The following is a 20,233-nucleotide window of genomic DNA, read 5'->3' as shown; positions in this document are numbered from 1 at the left end:
TCCTGGAGAAGTTGAGGGAGGCTCTCATTAAATATGTGGCTATCTCCCCTGACACCCTTAAGGCTGAGATTATTTTTAAAAATTTTTTTAATGTTTATTTATTTTTGAGAGAGACAGAGACAGAGTGTGAGTGGGGGCAGCGGCAGAGAGAAAAGGAGACAGAATCTGAAGCAGGCTCCAGGCTCTGAGCAAGCTGTCAGCACAGAGCCCGACGCGGGGCTTTAACTCACAAACCACGAGATCATGACCTGAGTCAAAGTTGGACACTTAACCAACTGAGCCACCCAGGCGCCCTGAGACTATTTTAAAGGGTAAATTTGGGGGCGCCTGGGTGGCTCAGTCGGTTGGGTGACCGACTTCGGCTCAGGTCATGATCTCGCGGTCCGTGAGTTCGAGCCCCGCGTCAGGCTCTATGCTGACAGCTCAGAGCCTGGAGCCTGTTTCAGATTCTGTGTCTTCCTCTCTCTCTGACCTTCCCCCATTCATGCTCTGTCTCTCTCTGTCTCTAAAATGATAAACGCTAAAAAAATTTTTTTTTAAATAAAGGGTAAATTTGTCACTCAATCAGACCTAGATATTCAGAGGAAATGCAAAAATTGGCTGTTGGCCCGGAAGGGACCCTGGAGGAGCTCTTACAAGCTGCCAATTAGGAATATTACAACTGAGATGAAGAGAAAAGAACAGGAACGGAAGTTTAAAAAAAAAATCTGAGGCCTTAGTCGCAGCCTTACATACTACGTCAGACGAGACTTCCCAAGGTCCTGGCACCAAATGCCACTTATTTTGCCATTCAGGGAACTGGAAACAAGACTGCCCTCAGAAGAGACAACAGAAGTCAAAGTCCCATAAGCCATGCCCCTTATGTAGAGACAATCACTGGAAGTCTGAATCCCCCCAGGGACCTCTATCTGCAAGGGCTCAGATAACCAGTGTTCCTGAAAGGGACCAGTGGGGCCTGGGGCTCTTCGTGTGGCTCCCTGGAACCAACTGTCTATTGGAAACCCAGAGCCTCGGGAACTCTGGATATAAAAGAAAAACCAGTTGATTTCCTTCTTGATCCTGGAGCCACCTTTTCTGTCCTCCTTTCCACTCCCGGCCAACTATCCAAACCCAGCATAATAATCAGAGGTGTCCCCAGAAAGCTTATGACTAAATTTGTCTCTCAGCCCCTGAGATGTATATGGGGAAACCGAACTTTTTCTCATTCTTTCCTGATAATGCCAGAGAGCCTTAATCCCTTGCTAGGAAGGGACATTTTAACTGAATTAGAGTCTAGAGTGTTACTAGCTCCAGGAAAGATCAACATTTGCATGGGTGTTTAAAAATTACTAGATATTGTAGACTGTGGATACTGGGGTTCAGGAAAATAGTTCACCTGCTATATCAATTATAAAAGGAGACTCAATCCCACCTACTCTCCTGAGGAAATGAACTGGGGTCTGACTCATGGACACTGTCTCCAGCCCTTGAAATGGTTACAAACAGAGCAAGGGCAATTACTATTACCTAGCTCACAGAGCGAGAAGATCATTAAAGCACTGCATCAGGCCTTTCATTTAGGGAGGGATGAAACTTATCGAATGGCCCAAAGGAAGTTTACTGGGAAAAATTCATCAAGGGCATTTCAACAAGTAGTAGCCTGTGAAGTTTGTCTTAGAAACAATCCTCTCAACCACAAACTTACTCTCCCAGGCAATCAAGAAACTGAAGGCTATCCAGAGGAAGACTGACAAGTAAATTTCACTCAAATGCCAAGGTCAAAGGGATTCCAGTATCTCTTGGTATGTGTTGATACTTTTACTAATTGGGTAGAGGCCTTCCCCTGCAAAATGGAAAAGGCACAAGAAGTAATAAAACTTCCGCTTTACTGGGGCACCTGGGTGGCTCAGTCAGTTAAGGGGCCGACTTCGGCTCAGGTCATGATCTCACGGTCCGTGAGTTCGAGCCCCGCATCGGGCTCTGTGCTGACAGCTCAGAGCCTGGAGCCTGCTTCAGATTCTGTGTCTCCCTCTCTCTGACCCTCCCCTGTTCATGCTCTGTCTCTCCCTGTCTCAAAAATAAATAAACGTTAATTTAAACAAAAAAAAAAAACTTCCGCTTTACAAAATAATACTTGGATTCAGCTTACCTAAAAATTTACAAAGTAATAATGGTAAACAGCTGTCTTGGCTCTTTCTATGGTAGGACTCCTGGCTCTTGGAAAAGTTTTGCACCTCGAAATAAAACAAACTGTCTGCTTATATTCAGCAAAACTATAAATAACACCTCACAAGCATCCGATGCTTAAAAAAATTAAATAAAGTTAGGGCAAAACTCTTGGAGATAGAGCCACCGTTGATTACTTACTGCTACTCTGTCACCTGAGTTATTAGAGATTTCCTGACATATGTTGTTTCAATATAACCGATAATTCTCACAGTGTCTTAGACCACACTGTCCCTTATCAGCTTGAAAAAACCAGAATGGTCATCGTCACTGTTCCCTAAACAGCAGTCACAGGCCCTCTTCCAGGGGGAGAGATGAATAGGGAAAGGGTTAACATTAGGCAGGGAGAGATAAGGAACCTTCAGGAAGGCAGACTGCAGCTGCAAATGAGAAGGTAAAGAAGCAGATGGGGTTCTCCCCTTATAAAATCCTTTACGGGTGCCCTCCCCCCATTTTCAAGGGCATAAAGGGGGGTCAGGAATCTAAATAAGATAGGCAATCTGACGCTAAGGCAACAGATGTGAGCCCTTGGCTCTACCCTAACCACCTTACACCACTGGGTTAGGGAACAAATCAACAAATGGAGGCAAAAATTAACAGACTCATGGAACTCTTGGAACAACATATAAAATTGGACATCCTGGCTCCTCCCTTTAGCTGGTCCTCTCCTAATGTTTTTCATAGCCTTCCTGTTTGGTCCTTGTATTCTTAATATGCTAACCAGATTTGTTTCCTCTCACCTAGAAGCTATAAAGCTCCAGAGGTTGCACCAGTTGGGCCATTCTAGCTGTCGCTCCTCTCCTTTGGGTGGCTAAGAACCCTAGCTGTCACATTCCTCCTTTCGATGTCCCTGTCCAGCAGGAAAAAAACAGAATGGTCTCTGCCCCTCCTCCCATAGCAGCAAAGGGTTCCCTGGCCCCCACAAACTGATTTTCTCTAAGGCTGCTACAGGAGCTTGAGAATCAAGAGGGGGGAATGAGAAGGAAAGCTGACAAAAGCAGATTTAAAAAAAAAAAAAAAAAAAAGAGCCAGCCAGATGTCCGAGGCCGGATACTCCCCTTGCATACTTTTAGCTTCTATAATCTTGCTTGGCCTCTTGATCAGCCAACTGTCTGTGTAGCACAACTGATAAGTACCCCCCACTTTTTCCCTTGAGCCCCTGCAATCCCGCCCACCTGTGCAGCCCATAGAAAGTTTCCAAGCACCTGGAAGCTGACCAGGCATAAAAACAGGCCACTGCCCGGGCTCAGCCTTTGGAAATGACTCTGCTGGGCCGGCACTGGTGCAGAATAAACAGTCTTTTCTGATTCCCTGAGTGCGTGTCACTGGTCTCTTCCTGGCCTCAGAGTATTTGCTGTAACACTAGGCCTGGGGATAACTCATGGTGACTGGGAGACTGACCTGGGCCCTGAAGTCACTGAATAGCCAATTTGCCAAATGGCCTTGCTTCTCATTAACTCCTAAGTGTTAGTTAGCCAGATCTTGTTTTATATCCATAAGGCCATTTTACAGTATATCACATTCAATTTGTTTGTGACCCAGCTCCCTTGCTACAGCTGCAGACCTCTGCAATAAAGGTGACTGCCCAAGAAGGGAGACTTGGGGGAAAGAAGACAAGCAGTGAGGGGACAAGCAAGAGAGCTTCTGTGGCTGGGCTGGAAGTCTCGAGCCTCTCTTCTCCCTGCCCTGGATTTCCATGTCCCCCATCACTCCGTTCAGAGCCTTGCAGATGACATAATGTGAGAAAGGAGACACAAAGGCTACACAGGGAAAGCCCATTAGAAAATGCCAGATTTCCAGGGGATTCCCTCCACACAGGAAGTGCAAAAAATCAACTTAAACTTTGATCTCTATGGCCATCTGGTGGTCAAATGGCCACATCACAACCTCCAGGGCACCAACTCCCATTGTTGCAAAACAAAGCCGGATTCAAGTTTAAGGTTGTAAGTTTCTTTTAAGAAACAAAACAAAGGAGCCTAGGAGGGCGGGAGGGAGAGGGAGAGAGAGAGAGAGAGAGAGGAACCAAGAAAAAGAATCATAACTATAGAGAACGAACTGGTGTTTGGAGAGGAGGAGGGCATGGGGGAAAATGGTGAAGGGGATTAAGAGCACACTTTACTGTGATGAGCATGGAGTAATGTATAGAATTGTTGAATCACTGTATTATACACTTTAAACTAACATAAGACTGAATGTTAACTATGCTGGAGTTAAAATTGAAAAATAAAATACAAAAGGGGCACCTGGGTGGCTCAGTCGGTTGAGCATCCGACTTCAGCTCAGGTCATGATTTCGAGGTCTGTGAGTTCTAGCCCCACGTCAGGCTCTGTGCTGACAGCTCAGAGCCTGGAGCTTCAGATTCTGTGTCTCCTTCTCTCTGCTCCTCCCCCACTCGTGCTCTCTCTCTCTCTCTCTCAAAAACAAATAAACATTAAAAAAAAATTTAATAAAATACAATGATAGTAAACAAAATAAATAAAGAAAAGAAAAAAAATTGTTAAATTTCTTAACTTTTTCCAACTAGAATTTTGATGGCTAATCTAGAGTCCTAACGTGACAGTGTCCTTCATTTTGACATAAAAACCCAACCTTCTTTCACCTCATCCCTCACTTACTGAGAATGCTATAGACAAGGAGATCTTTCTGCCCCCAAAGTCCACCCACAGAAGGCCTGTGACTACCTCTCCCACCTTATCTTCCCCGTCCCACAGCACACTCCGCAGCCCAACCCTATGAGGTCACCACAACTCACTGGAAGCTGATGAAAATGAAGAAGTCTTCCTGAGGGAACAAGGTGGCAAAAGTGCAGTTTCAGGCGAAAGTCTGCCAGGAATAGACTGTAGAAACTTACTCTCTTAGAAATCACATATGCACAATCCATCAATAATGAATAGCAGAAAATGTGGTTTTCTATGGACACCAGAGGGAGACCACGAAACTCTCTCACTGAATACATGTCAAAAGTCATGCCTCCAAATTAAGGGCAATCAGCCATAGAGGCTGCTTTTAGGCCAACAGGCTAGAGCGATGGAATGCAGAAAGGGCCTACAGCGACCACCTGGGAGAATACAAACAGGCCAATCAGGCGACCCACCTCTAAATATCCATAGGCCCTAAATGACCAATGGGCTACTTACAACAAGGCACAGTAACCAAAACAGGGAGAATTCCATACCGCCATACCTCCTCATCTTCCCCTTTAAAAAGAGCCCTACCCACTGCCTTACTGAGGACAGCTTTCCTCTGAGGTCCCACCAACCACTCCCCTGCGGTATAGTCCACACCCACTTCCTCTAGGCAGACTGCCTCTCCTGCTGTCCTGCCCACTGCTCCCCTGCAGTGTATTCCACACCCACTGCCTCTTGGCAGAAGACCTCTCCTCTGTGTCCTGCCCATTGCTCCCTGGTGATATAGTCAATAAACTACCATCTCCTTTGTTCTACCTCAGGTGAATTATTTCACCTACCAGGCCACTGGCTTCCACCCAATCATTGCCCCACATTGGGGGGGGGGGCCCTCTCCAATGGAGAGCCACCCCGTTTAGACACCACCGAGACTTCCATGCTGCTGCTTACCACCCAAATCAGAACATTAAGGACACTGAAGACTTCTGTAACCAAACCGATGTAACTGGGACCCAGGGGTGCAAGAGTGCCTAGCTCCAGGGGTCCCAAACAGGGCTGCTGACAAAATCCAAAGGCAGAGAGAGGAGTGGTGGTGAAACAAGAAAGGAATTTATTTCGGTGAGGCCAACACAGGAAGACAGCAGGCTAGCATCTCAAAGACGGCCTCCAGAGTGGAGAAAATACACCCAAATTTGTATGAGGAAAAGGTGGGTAGGTATGTGCAGGTGGGCAGTGAAGGTCAGGTGGATCATGGTCTTGGGGGCAGTCGCGTGGGGTCTTGCTGGCTCAGGGCAGCCCATATTGTGGTGGGGGGGGGGGTAGTTCTGGTTCCCATCACAAAATGCTTTGTCCTCAGGGTCTTTTGCCTGAATTAAGAGATACGCTGGAAAGAACTTAATCAGAAAGTTTGAGGTCAAAATGGAGGTGGTTGAAGTCTTCCACTAACATGACTTTGCTCCCTTGTGAGTTACAGGTACAGACTACACCAGGTGAAGTTGTCACGCAAAGGAAGCTTTATTTGCAGCAAACCAGGAGGTCATGGGGAGTAATTTCCAAAGCTAGGACTTTGCCAGCAAAGGTGAGCAGGTTCTTTTTAACTAGGGTTTAGGATGAATATTCAGAAAAAGGAGCTTTTTCATCAATGTAAAAGAAGGCAGAAAATTGCACAGGCAGGCAGACTTAGAAAATGTGTCCATACAGGCATCCTATGTTATGTTAATGAAGCTTGTGTTCCTCCCTCAGAGGAGACTTTGCACTGTAATGAAGCAGAGGTACCTGTCAGAGGAGGGAGGTGGGTCAAGTCAAAGGAGATGTGAGGACAGACCAGAAGTCTGGGTGAAGTGTTGCTGCAGGGGGCACCTAGGGAAGAAATCAAAGTGGCCTCTAGATGCTGGAAAAGGCAAGAAAGATTCTCCTCTAGAGCCTCCAAAAGGAACACAGACCTGTTGACACCTTGATTATTCCCATATGACCTATTTCATGCTTATATCCTCCAGGACTGCCAGATAATCAATTTGTGTTGTTTTAAGTCACTAAATTTGTGATTGTTACAGCAGAAATAAGAATGATGGAGATTGGGGTGAAGATAGGGTTCAGAGCCAACGGCCAAGAAAGAATTCTTGAAGATGTCTTTGCTACAAAAAGGTGATTTTATTAAAGCATGGGGATAGGACCTGTGGGCAGAAAGAGCTGCACTGGGGTTGTGAAGAGTAACTAATTATATACTTTCAAGTTGGGAGGGGGTTAGGGACAGCGTAAGTCTCTAAGGAATTTTGGAAGCAAGGTTTCCAGAACCTTAAGGGGCTAGCTGTTATTAGAAAAACATAATTTATTACTGTTTAGTAAAACCTCAGTCATCAGCCCCTTCAGATGTATATCAGGGCCATATGCTTGGAGTATAATTGCCAACATATACTTGGGGGTTAAAGATAAAGGAGGTTTGCAAAGGAATTTTTATGTGTTTAAGGAGACACAGGATCCTGGTGGGGGGTGGGGGGGGGGGCGGTCAGGATAATGTTAAGCCAAGATTACCTTTTGCCCCTATTGAAATGTCATCATCAAGGCAGCTGTGCTCCTAGAGAAAGGTCACTCTGCCTGTTTCAAGGACTTGTCAATGGGCTATAGGCAGTAAGGGAATTTAATTTTTCATTTGCCTTTGTTCTTGGGCATCCAGGAGTGTCCTAGGAACATTACACATATCCCACCTGGAGGGAGGCAGTGCTGTTAGCCTGTACTTTGCCCTCAGCTTGCCTTATGCTCCCTCATCAGGAAAGTGATCTTGTAATTGAGGAGCAATATAGCTCAGAGATCAAGTTCTGGGGTCAAACAGATTTGAGTTATCATAGCTACATCACTTCCGACCCATATGAACTTGGGTGTTCATGAACCTCTTTAAGCCTCTATTTTCTCACTTGTAAAATGGTACTACCTAACAAAGTCTGTGTCTGGAAAGGGAAAATGGGGAGGCAGTGAGGTCTGCTGTTGTTCATTATAAGCCTTATACAAATACATGACATTTTAAACCATGTCTATTTATAACTTTCTTTAAAAGGTTAAATGAGTCTACAGGCACCTGGGTGGGCACCTAAGTGGCCCACTCGGCTCAGGTCATGATCTTGTGGTCCATGGGTTCTAGCCCTGCATCAGGCTCTATGCTGACAGCTCAGAGCCTGGAGCCTGCTTCAGATTCTGTGTCTCCCTCTCTCTCTTTCTCTGCCCCACCTGCCTCACACTCTGTCTCTCTCTCTCTCTCTCTCTCTCAAAATAATAAATAAATAAATAAACATTAAAAAAATGTTTAAGGCTTTAAAAAGGTTAAATGAGTCTAAAATACTAAAATACTGAAGGAAATGAAAAGAAGGGAAAAATTCATTTCTACTTTCCAAGGTGAAAACTCTATTACTTTTCATTTTTAATCCTCTTCAAAAAATAAATAAATACCATACTGTAAAGATTAATAGTGTTGTATTCAGTTAATATTTAAATATACCAGAATATATATCCTATATGGGAATTTGTTTACCACAAATTTAACTAACTATATTAGGTTAAAATGTTAACATTTTCTGCTAATCCTTGCAATTGTGTAACTTCAGAAGGGTTCAGAGATTCTCAGCAAGGGAAATAGAACCTGTCTTCTCCCTTTCTGCACAACATCAAAGCAGGTGAAATGTACAAGAAGATGAAATATACAAGACTCTCATGGTTCCTGAGTTTGAGCCCCACATTGGGCTCTGTGCTGACAGCTCAGAGCCTGGAGCCTGTTTCAGATTCTGTGTCTCCCTCTCTCTCTGCCCCTCTCCCACTCACCTCTGTCTCTCCCTCTCTCTTTCTCAAAAATAAACATTAAAAAATTTTAATAAAAATAAAAAATAGGGACAATACCAATACCGAAAACAAGGTTGCATAAAAATGGGGTCATTCATCCATTGCTGGTGAAACTAATGTGGGAAATCCGCTCTGGAGGACAGTTTGAGAGTTAGTTTAAAACTGTGCAACCCAGCAGTTACACTCCTGAGCATGTATCCCAGAAAAGTAAAGATCTGTGTTCACACAAAAACCTGTGCATGAATGTTTATAGCAGCTTTATTCACAATAGTCAAAAACTGGAAACAAACTGCGGTACATGCATAGCAAGTAATACTACCCAGCAATAAAAACAAACGAACTAAAGATACACACAACAACCTGGATGAATCTATGGGGAATTATGCTGGGGGAAAAAAAATTCAATCCCAAAAGGTTATATAGGGTATGATTCTATTTATATAACATTTTTGGAATGACAAAATTATAGAAATAAAAATGGATTGACGGGTCCAGGAGTGGAAGGGGAAGCAGGTGTGGCTGTTAAAAGGCAAGATGAGGGACAGTATGATGATGGAAATAGACTGTATCTGCATTAATCAATGTCACTATTCAGACTGTGACAATTTACTATAATTTACAAGAAGTTACCTTTAGGGGAAATTGGATAAAGGATACATGAGATCTCTTATTTCTTGTAAGTACATCTTATATAATTATAACAAAATGGAGTTTAATTTTAAAGAACGCATTAACATTTTCAACAAAACTAGGTGATAAGGTTCATCCATGTACCTCAAAATACAAGTTGGTGGGTGACAATCCACTAATAGTCACGAGATATCCCTGGAATAAGTGTCTGTGGTAGAGAATATTGGGAGAAGCACCCAGGCACTTGACATGTCTGAGAATATGATAAATCCCAAACAGTCGACAGATACTCATTGAAAAACACAGCAGACCAGTACAAGAGCAGCAGATGAAACTAGGCAGGACTTTCCCAATCCCACAGCAGCAGTTGAACACAAAGTAAGGTTAGAAGGGGGTGGAGCAGTCTCACCCCTAAGAATTATCTAAACTGACCATCCAGGAACTTTTCCAGGGCAGAGCCTTACACTGAGGAAAACACTGCGAGTAGTGGAACCAAAATTGAGCCAGACAGAAATAAGGAAATGAAGAAAAAGAAGCTCAAAGTGAGGGACAAAAACAGAGTCTGGAACTCTCCCAAGCAAGCTGCCATATTTTTTAGCATTATGCAAAAACAACAGAAGAGAGCGCTCTGGGGAGTGGATAAACATTCTGAAGTATGCCTCCTTCTAAAACTCAAGGAGATGGGGCACCTGGGTGGCTCAGTTGGTTAAGCGTCTGACTTTGGCTCAGGTCATGATCTCGCAATTTGTGGGCTCGAGCCCCATGTCAGGCTCTGTGCTGACAGCTCAGAACCTGGAGCTTGCTTCAGATTCTCTCTCTCTCTCTCTCTCTCTCTCTCTCTCTCTCCCCCCCTCCCCAGATTACACTCTGTCTCTCTCTCAAAAATAAATAAATGTTGGGGCGCCTGGGTGGCGCAGTCGGTTAGGCGTCCGACTTCAGCCAGGTCACGATCTCGCGGTCCGTGGGTTCGAGCCCCGCGTCAGGCTCTGGGCTGATGGCTCGGAGCCTGGAGCCTGCTTCAGATTCTGTGTCTACCTCTCAATCTCGCTCTGTCTCTCTCTCTCTCTCTCTCTCTCTGCCCCTCCCCTGCTTGTGCTCTCTCTCTCTCAAAAATAAATAAACATTTTTTTAAAATATTTAAGGAGCACCTAGGTGGCTCAGTCGGTTAAGTGTCTGACTTCAGCTCAGGTCATGATCTTATGGTTCCTGATTCCTGGGTTTGAGCCCTGCATCAGGCTCTGTGCTGACAGCATAGAGCCTGAAGCCTGCTTCAGATTCTGTGTCTCCCTCCCTCTCTGCCCTTTCCCTGCTCACACTCTGTTTCTCCCTTTCTCTCAAAAATAAATAAACGTTAAAAAAAATTTAAAAAGTGATTAACAGAATGCAATTACTTTTTTCTAAAGTTTATTTATTTTGAGAGAGAAAGAGAGAGAGCACAAGCAGGGGAGGAGCACAGAGAGGGAGAGAGAATCCCAAGCAAGCTCTGCACTGTCAGCACAGAGCCCAATGCAGGGCTCAATCTCATGAACCGTGAGATCATGACCCAAGCCGAAATCAAGAGCCTGACACTTAACTGACTGAGCCACCCAGGCCTCCCAGAATATAATTACTTTTGAGAGGAGGGAGAGGGGATTGATTGGCCTATGGCACAGGGAGACTCCTGCTCTGACTGGTAAAGTTCTATTTCTTGGCCTGAGTGGTGATTACAGGAGTTTTGCCTTAAATAATTCATTAAATTCTACATTTTGTATGGTTATCTGTTCCTCAGGTTTATTTTACAATAAAAAAGGTCATAAAAAACGGTGAAAAGGAAACAGTGCCTCTGAGCATTTGTCTTCTGGACACAGTGGAGAGTGCAGTTGGAAACAGAAAGACATGAGGATAACTCACAAGGTTAGGGCTGGACCATAGGAGGTATGCAGGTTGGGGCTGGTGGGAGTCAGCTTTGGTGGGAATTTCTGCACACTATCCTTGGAAATGGGGACTAATGGCACAGGCAAGGAGGAGGAAGAAGGGCAGACGAGTGAGAGATGATCTCAGAAAACAGAACTCTAGAATCAAGTCAGGACTCCTCCAAGGACTCAAGGAAGTAGCTCCAGAACATGGACCTCATGAGAGTCCTTTACTTAGTCATTTGAACTCAAGTCATTCGGTACTATTTCAGCCTCCAGGGCAAGAAGCTCTGATTGGGACCTTAGCGTGGCTATGGTGAGGGAACTGCTCTTGAGACCTGCAGGAATAGTGATCAAAGTCTGAGGAGGGACTCCACCCTCCCATTCCAGAGACTCAGCACCCAGTGCCACCCAGCCAAAGCCACCCTCACACCCTATCCCCAAGACCTCTCCCTCTGGCCAAAGCACAGGGACAACAATTGGCCACCCAAAGACAAGGAAGAAGACATTACCTCATCACCAGACAACTGCGTCTCCACATACCCTGGAATGAGAGGAAAGAAATAGAATGCCTCTAGTTAGGACCAAATGTGTGATTATCCTGACAGATAGGGACGAACTGAAATATCAATACTCCAGCTCTGCTGACCCCCTGAAATGTTTCTGAATTCAGAAAAGACTATCATGGTGACCTCTGAGAAGTACAATCAGCTTTCCCTGCCTCACATCTTTGAAGTTAGGGGAAGTGGGAGAAGCCACAGGGCAGGTGACAGGGGACTCCTGAGAGGCTCATTACCTTTCTGAGCCCTGAGGCAGATGACAGTCCCCACCAGAAGGAAGATCAGCCCAAGAAGGAAGGCTGCAATTCCACTTAGCATCTTTCTCCAAGAATATGCAGACTGAGCTCCTATGGGAAACAGGTCTGAAAATTAGTAAAAAGCTCCCAATGTTTGGCGTGCCTTCCTGAAATCTCAGAGTCCATTCTGGATACCAGATCAAATGCTATCTAGAGAAGAAATACATTTAGATATGGTTCTTTGAAGCCAAGGTTTGCACCCATGGAGTTTCTGTTACTGAATCTTGCAGCCCGTAAGAATGCCCCCTAAAATACTAAGACAAATTATTAGAGTATACTTGTTCCCAAAGTTGGAAATAAGTGATGAGGTGATTAGACCTCCTTATTTCTTGGCAGATACAAGGATAGATATCTGTCGTGTCTTCTCCCACCCTAACCCAAGGACCCGAATTCCATGACCCCTCAGATCAGGGGAAAGAAGAATGACTATCGGGACCAAGATGAATGCAGAGATAACACAGGCCGTGTGCTGAGTCAGCATCAACCTGAGTCAGGCCCAAAGAGTACAAGAAGCTGATTCTCACTCCACTCCACAGAAATAGGGCTCAGCAGGCTGGGATGATTAACAAGGCAGGTGTAGACATCTCCAAGTTCAGGAGTCATTTCCAGCATCACCATTGTCTGAAAGGTCCAGTCTCCATTCCTGATAAGGCCAGTGGACATGACCCCTACTCTCTCCTGCTGCCCATTCCGGAACCACATGATCTTGATGTCCCCTGGATAGAAACCTGTCACAGAGCAAAGCAGCAGATTGTGGTGTTGCAGGGATGGGGTCCTCTCTGGATACACCGCCACCTCTGGTTGCACTGGGAAAAGAGGAAAAAATGAGACATTGTGAAGGAAAACCACTAAGCCAGGACAAGGGTTCCTTGAAAGACAATCTCTTCCCCTAATCTTCTCACATCACCCAGGTGGAAACTGGAAATGTGGGGAAATCTCTGCCCCCAAGATTCAGAAACTGGGTATGTCAATGCCCCAAGGATGAGTTAGGCCTTATCAGATACTCCCACAATTACCCCCTTTATTTGAGAGCCCACTAGTCCTTAAAGTCTTTGAGAATTTGGGGGGTCTGGGACCAAGACCACAGTGACCTGACCTGTAAAGATAATTAATGAATCACAACTAGGGACAGAACATATACAGACTCCCCTGCTTACAAGCCATTTATCCTGAAGCAAGAAATTGCCCATCATGAGGAAGTAAAGCCCATGGTCACATTCACATGTAGGAGATTCCTGAACCTCACAAGACCTCACCTTCCACCTCACCTTTTCTCCCCACAGTGAAGGGTGCACCCAGCTTGTAGTTATGTCTGCAGAGTGCATCCACAGAAGCTTTACTCCTCTCCAATATATCTGGCCGATTGTTCCACAGCTCAGCATCAGGCTTCCCCAGCTCTGTCAATGCCACAAACATTCCCACATCGCTGTCGAAACGTGCATACTCTTCCAAGTTAAAAATGAATCTCACCACAAACTGCACCTTCTCTGTCCCATTGGTGAAGTAACAGTCAGCCTTTGCCTGAATCACAAAATCTTCTGGAAATCCAAAAAAAAAAAAAAAAAAAATAGACAAAAAACCAACCCTCACTTTTAGGAACCCATACGTGGTAAATTATGCCAGAACACACGGATTTGAGAAGAGGCTTTTGACCTCAGTAAATAGGTCAAAGTGGCCTCTTCTCCCCTGGGCCACATCTGGTTCCTTTTAGCAAAGAGACATCCATCGTGGAAAGCAGTCTGAGACCCATCCTACAGGGCCAGCCAAATGGAAGATGTGTAATCCCCAAAAGGCAAGCCGAAAAGAGAGTCCCAAGAGACATAAACATTCATTCCACAAACATTTATTGACTATTTGTGTTCTGATGACATTGTGCTTGGTTTCTCCAAGCCAAGCTTTCAGAAGCCCAAGACTTTAACTCCCTTTGTTATCAAGTCAAAAAGATCCATCCCCATGTGGAGTAATTCAACAGCACTCTTGCCCATGGTGGGTTCATTCGATACATTCCCTCTGGAGCAGAGTGAAGGAGTGATGGAGGTGGGCAAAGAAATTCAGACACGGTACACGTTTGATGTCAAATCAACCCCTTCCACTTTTCACTCACTATGGGTTTTCTCCAAGAATTTCCTTTTGGACCTTTCCCCTTGCACTTTTACTTAGACTTCACCCCTCTGTTGGCTCTAATAAGGTAATGATTTAATTACCTTTGTTGGTGTTAAGTAAAATAATACTAACCCATGGCTCGAAGATTAATATTGCTATCAGTATCGTTGGCACTATACCTACCATACCAGTAGCTACAACAACATGGTGATAGAAAATATACAATTAGCTTAAGCGTCTTTGGGGATTTTCACATGAAATACTGCCATTAAAGGTGGAATAAAAAAATCTAATTCCATGGTCTGTTATAATTTTCTACTTTCAGAGCACCTTACTGATATCAATAGTGATTACCTTGAGCTACATATTGTTTCATACACTGTCTACTCTGCTATTCTTCAATGTAATTTCACATTCAAAAATTATGTAATCTGTCCTCACAGGTAAGAAAAAGGATCATTCTTATTTGTTGAACACACAGTGTGCTATGGTCTGAGTGTTTATGCCCCTGCCCCCAAATTCTTATGTTGATATCCTGACCCCCAAAGGTGGTATTATCAGTAGGAGGTGCCTTTGGGAGGTGTTTGGGTCATAAGGGTGGAGCCCTTTCTCATGAATAGGATCAGCCCTTATAATGGAGGCTCCAGAGAGATCTCAAGCCCCTTCTACCACGTGAGAACACAGGGATAAGGTGCCAGCTGTGAACCAGGAAGAGAGTCTTCATCAGAACACAGCCATACTGGGGCATCTGGGTGGCTCAGTCGAGAGGTGTCTGACTTCAGCTCAGGTCATGATCTCATGGTTTGTGAGTTCGAGTCCCTCATCAGGCTCTGTGCTGGCAGCTCAGAGCCTGGAGCCTGTTTCGGATTCTGTCTCCCTCTCTCTCTGCCCCTCTCCTGTTCATCTCTCTCTTTCTCTCTCTCTCTCTCTCTCTCTCTCTCTCTCTCTCTCAAAATAAGTAAGCAAAAAATTAAAAATAAATAATAAATAAATAAAAAAGTACACAGCCATACTGACACCTGATCTTAGACTCCCCAGACTCCAGAACTCTGAGAAATAAATTTCTGTTGTTTATAAGTCACCCAGGCTGTGGTATTTTGTTGCAGTCACCAAAATGGATTAAGACACTTCGTAGATTTGAAAATTTGAAAAATTTTAAACAACAAATTGGTAAATGGCCCTGGGTTATGTTTCAGTTGACTTGAGTTCTAGTTCTATATCCGATAGTTTTACATAGAACCACTTACCCTCCCTGACCTGCTTTCCTTTGATAATCACACTGAAGGAGAGCTCAAAAGCATAGTGTTAAGACAGAAAAGAAACAGAATGTGATTTAATGCACAATGACATTTATTAAGATTTTTAAATACACGTGAAAAGCAATGCTAAATATTCTTAAAGACCACCCCATAGTTAAAGACACGTTAGAATGGCTCTCTAAGGAAAGGAGGGTGTGAAAATGGAGACAAGGAAAGAGGAGAGAGTCCTTGCACAGACAAATGATAACAAAGTGCTGTGAACTCTTTGGGTAAGATTAACGCAATTCTGTGGACTTGAGAACAACAATAAAAAAAAAGGAAATTCAAATGGGTTAATAATGCAGGTTGGCCAGAAAAGACCTCCCTGAAGAAACAGCATGAGTTAAGGCTTGAAGGATAGTAGTTACTGATCTCCAGTTGTAAATTTGCTCTCATTTCTCAGCTTCTCCTCTGCGAGCTACTGAGTGGAGCGTAAGGACGGCAGAATCCTTCCTGGGCCAGCCATACTCATCTCTTAGATGCTCTAACCTCCAATGCTCTTCCTTCTTACAGTTTAAATCAGAAAAAGAAAATAATTTTTTAGTCAGATTTGTGTCAGATTTAAGATCTGCACTGACTTTTTCTTCATCTGTGTTGTTTAATGGACATTATGAGCTCAGAGAGGTTTCTATTCTTGAAGAACAAAGATCTTCCACCCACCGCACCCTCCCAGGTTGGTTCCTCTTTTGCGTTAATGAAACTGACATTCAAACAGGTTCTGTTTTTAGCACATCACATCCTGTTTTCTGCTGATAAATATGTCTTCAGGGTGCAATATCGCCTCATGTTTGTATAGCCTATCTCCTCAGCTAGAAAAATAACAGCAATAAATACATGTACTTAGTAGCCTGGGGACAGTCTGAGGATAATGCATTCAACTTCTCTTATTTGTCAAAACTGGGGTTAATAAATGCCAAAAGAAGAAACTTTGTTTCCAAGTTCTTTTGTCCACGTGTATCTCAATTGGATAAATATAAAAACAGTCACAATCATCAGAGCAATCTCCTGTCTAAACAACTGGCAGCTATTTTCAGACTGCCTCCAGTTTATACAGTTCTTGAGACAGACATTGACACAATAAGGGCCCTAAGCAAGACAAAATGTTTCCCTTCTTCCTGTTACCCTACTCCTTGAATCTGCGGCTCTGGTACAGGAAGTCCCTTTTCCCACATTGTGTGTGGTAAAGAGAGAGCCTTATTTTTCTCCTAAAGGAAAGAACACTTTGAAGCCAGAAGCCAATTCTAGTCTGGTCTGCAGCCTGGACCCACAGGGAAAGGCATTCCTCCCCCATGCCAATTCTTGCATGCACACCTGGAAAAAAAATTGCTCTGTTCTTACCTGGAGAGTCTCTGCCTTGAGTCATGGAGGAATCCAGCCTGATTACACTCACTTGCAGAACCACCATCCAGGAAACCCACCCAGAACGCATTCTGGAAGGAAAAAATAAGTGAGACAGTAAAATCATCAACTTCTTCAGAATGGGGCATACCCCCCGCAAAACTCAGTCAAAAAAATATTTATTAAGAGTATGAATACTTTCCTGCCCACCTCAGGATTGGAAACTCTTCACACTGATAACCAATTACGATAGAAGAGTTTTGCATCATCAGATGCTAGGTAGACTACTTCCGTAAAGTTGTGTTATACCACTCAAGAATCGGTTACCTGCTTAATCACTGGCAGTAGTTTAAGGTATGTGGAAAATGGGCTGTGGAAAAAAAAAAACTTTTTTAAATAGTGTATATAATACGTGATCCTAGAAGAACTACACGGATTGTTTATTATGCATTCTGTTATCTTCTAACCAATGAGTCTCTTCCTCCTGTGGTGTGGTTGACGTTGTCAATGGAGTGTGCAAATAAAGCAGAAAGTAGACAGCATTCTGAAGCATTTGCCCTAAGAGGAGTTAATGAAGTGATTATCAGAGAAGAAACAGAAGAGATTGAGAATCACCTGGAGAGAATGATTTCTCATAAACCAAGAGAGGGCCACAAAAAGTAAAATGAAGAGAGGATTCTTAAAAGAATAAAAAGGTGCAAAAAATGTTCCAGAAGATAAAATATAAGAAACATTATTGTGTTATATAATTAGTGGAGCACCAATAACCTTCATTGGGACATGAATGAAGCTATATTTCAAAAGAGTAAAGAGCAAATTGGAAATGAAGGCAGCAGATATAAACAGTCCTTCAAGAGTGTTGGAAGTGAGCGACACCTGGACGGCTCAGTCGGTTAAGTGTCTGACACTTGGTTTTGGCTCAGGTCATGATCTCACTGTGAGCTCACGTCCCACACCCTCAGCGCGGAGGGTGCTGAGGAGAATCCCAGCCCCTTGGGAGAATCCCAAGTAGGGATTCTTTCTCTCTCTCTCTCTCTCTCTCTCTCTCTCTCTCTCTCTCCTTCTCACTCTCTCTTCCCCTCCCCAGCTCTCTCTCTCTCTCTCTCTCTCTCTCAAGATAAATAAATAAACCTAAAAAAAAAAAAGTGTTGGAAATGAAAACAAGGGAAAGGATGGGACTCAAACTTGAGCAAAAAAGCCACACTACAGGAAAGTTATGTATAAGAAAGACCATCACCTTAAATGGGCAATGGGTGTTAAGGAGGGCACTTATTGGCGTGTCTGGGTGGCTCAGTCAGTTAAGCATCTGACTTCAGCTCAGGTCATGATCTCACAGTTCATGAGTTCGATCCCCACATCAGGCTCTCTGCTGACAGTTCGGAGCCTGGAGCCTGCTTCGGATTCTGTGTCTCCCTCTCTCTCTGCCCCTCTTCTGCTCATGCTCTGTCTGTCTGTCTCTCTCCAAAATAAATAAGCATTAAAAATTTTTTTTTAAAAAAAGGAAGGCACTTGTTGTGATAAGCACTGGGTGTTCTATGTAAGTAATGACCCACTGAATTCTACTCCTGAAACTAATATTACCCTGTATAATAACTAACTAGAATTTAAATAAAAACTTGAAACTGGGACACCTGGATGGCTCAGTCAGTTGGGCGGCTGACTGCAGCTCAGGTCATGATCTCTCAGTCTGCGAGTTCGAGCCCCGCGTCAGGCTCTGTGCTGAGAGCTCAGAGCCGGGAGCCTGCTTCCAATTCTGTGTCTCCCTCTCTCTCTGCCCCTTCCCTGCTTGTTCTCTACCTCTCTCTCCCTCTCTCTGTCTCTCTCTCTCTCTCTCTCTGTCTCTCTCTCAAAAACATAAACATTAAAAGATTTTTTTTTACTTGAAACAGGAAAAAAAAAAAAGACCTTAACAAGTTTCTAAGTTAAGTGGAAGTTATCTGTATATGAGAGAGAAGAAAAGAGAAATTACCCCCCAAATTCTTAATGGAATCCAAAGAAAGAGATTATCAGACTTGGTAATAAAAAGGAATACTTGTTCAGAGACTGGAATGAAGACAGGGAGATTAGAAGTGAGAAAGAGGGGAACGAGGAAGTTCCAGTTGTATGGCTTCAATGGACTCAGTTTAGGACAAGGCAAAATCTTCTGCTAAAAAGGAGTTGGAAGAAAATCTATTTGACAGCTAAGGAGAGAAGGCTGCTTTTTAACCAAAATAGTCTGTAAGTACATTATAATTTATTTAGCACAGAGCCATCCATGTCTGATACTACCGGCCACGCAGCGATGACACAGCCATGTTCCTTATTCTCAAGAAATACATAACCTAAGCAGAGTGACAAAGAAACAGTCCACTGTAATGTCAGGAAGAATGAGATTAATTTGGTAATGTTTGGGTATGCAAAAGAGTAGATTTTAACTTAATCTAGAAAGAGTTCATGATAAAGTTAATATTTGATACAACAGACCTACCGAGCAGAGATTTTTTTGAATTTGAAATACCCACTGCTAATGGACAACAGAATGGAGACAGTGAAACAAAAAGTTTTTCTGGAATTCATTTAAAATTTCTGATTATCTGCAATAAATAAATACATGCATACTACTTCACTAAATGGGAAAAGATACAACTTTTTTTTTTATTCTTCGCTTCCCTAAGAGAATGCACATGTTCTGATGGGTGTGTAAAGTAGGATTATGATGGTCGTTAACCAGGACACCAAGGAATACTTGAGTTATGCCTTGCCAAGTACGCTGGGAGGCCCTCAGGAAATCTCTACCCATAAGTAGTAATAGCAAATTGTAAATCAAAGACTGACTCTATTATTAGCTGGTCAAATCTCTCATATACCCCAATAGAAGATTTTATGGTAAGCGTCTCTGAAGCATGAGACCCAAGCAAGGTCTAATGTTCCCTCTTATACACCACTTGTACCACTATGGAGCTGTAAACCCTGAAGGATTAAGAACTCCCAAGCATATGAGTAATAGTGTGGGTCCCAAAGGGACTCTGTTCACCTAAGGCAGAAATAGCATTCAGAAAAGAGGTGAAATGCAACTTTGTAAACTTTAAATACTGTGGCCCTGGAACTCTTAGTAAACATGCCCTGCCCTGGAATCTGACCAATCAAAATAATAATTCCGTCTCCTGGGAGATCATGACAGATAAAAAGATGGGGAGATGTGGAAGACATCACTAGTGTTCACCGACATCCTCTACTTCCTGGGCACATGGAAAACTATACTTCCTGATTTCCCAGGACTATGTGACCAGTTCTAGCCAATGGCCAGTGAACAAAAGGTTCTTGGTCAAAGAATTTAACTACCATTTTATGACTCTTCTTCCCTCACCAAGTCAACTAGGACAACCTTGTGCTGAAATGGTGGAATCTCAAATCAGAATATAAAAGCAGTCTAATTAGCTGAGTCGTCATGAAGAGCAGAAGCCCTTAGAGAATCACCCA

General features: G+C 43.6%; 1 protein-coding gene across 3 annotated transcripts; it reads right to left on the bottom strand.

The window, feature by feature from the left end:
- Positions 1 to 10,173: 10,173 nt before the first annotated feature.
- Positions 10,174 to 17,028, bottom strand: LOC125938395 (HLA class II histocompatibility antigen, DO beta chain-like). Of its 3 annotated transcripts, XM_049653490.1 has the most exons (6): positions 16,775 to 17,028; positions 13,304 to 13,573; positions 12,560 to 12,841; positions 11,976 to 12,086; positions 11,692 to 11,723; positions 10,174 to 11,517 (listed from the first exon to the last, which is right to left on the bottom strand). In XM_049653490.1, the coding sequence occupies exons 1-6, from the start codon at positions 16,899 to 16,901 to the stop codon at positions 11,491 to 11,493; spliced, it is 849 nt and encodes a 282-aa protein (XP_049509447.1). In that variant the 5' UTR covers positions 16,902 to 17,028; the 3' UTR covers positions 10,174 to 11,490. The 3 variants fall into 3 exon arrangements, with proteins under 3 accessions (XP_049509447.1, XP_049509446.1, XP_049509448.1); XM_049653489.1 differs by having other exon boundaries at positions 10,174 to 11,723; XM_049653491.1 differs by having other exon boundaries at positions 10,174 to 11,723; positions 12,560 to 12,763.
- Between the last annotated feature and the right edge of the window lie 3,205 nt (positions 17,029 to 20,233).

Source organism: Panthera uncia, assembly GCF_023721935.1.
Source record: "Panthera uncia isolate 11264 chromosome B2 unlocalized genomic scaffold, Puncia_PCG_1.0 HiC_scaffold_24, whole genome shotgun sequence".
NCBI lineage: Eukaryota > Metazoa > Chordata > Mammalia > Carnivora > Felidae > Panthera > Panthera uncia.
This window is presented reverse-complemented; position numbering and strand designations above follow the sequence as displayed.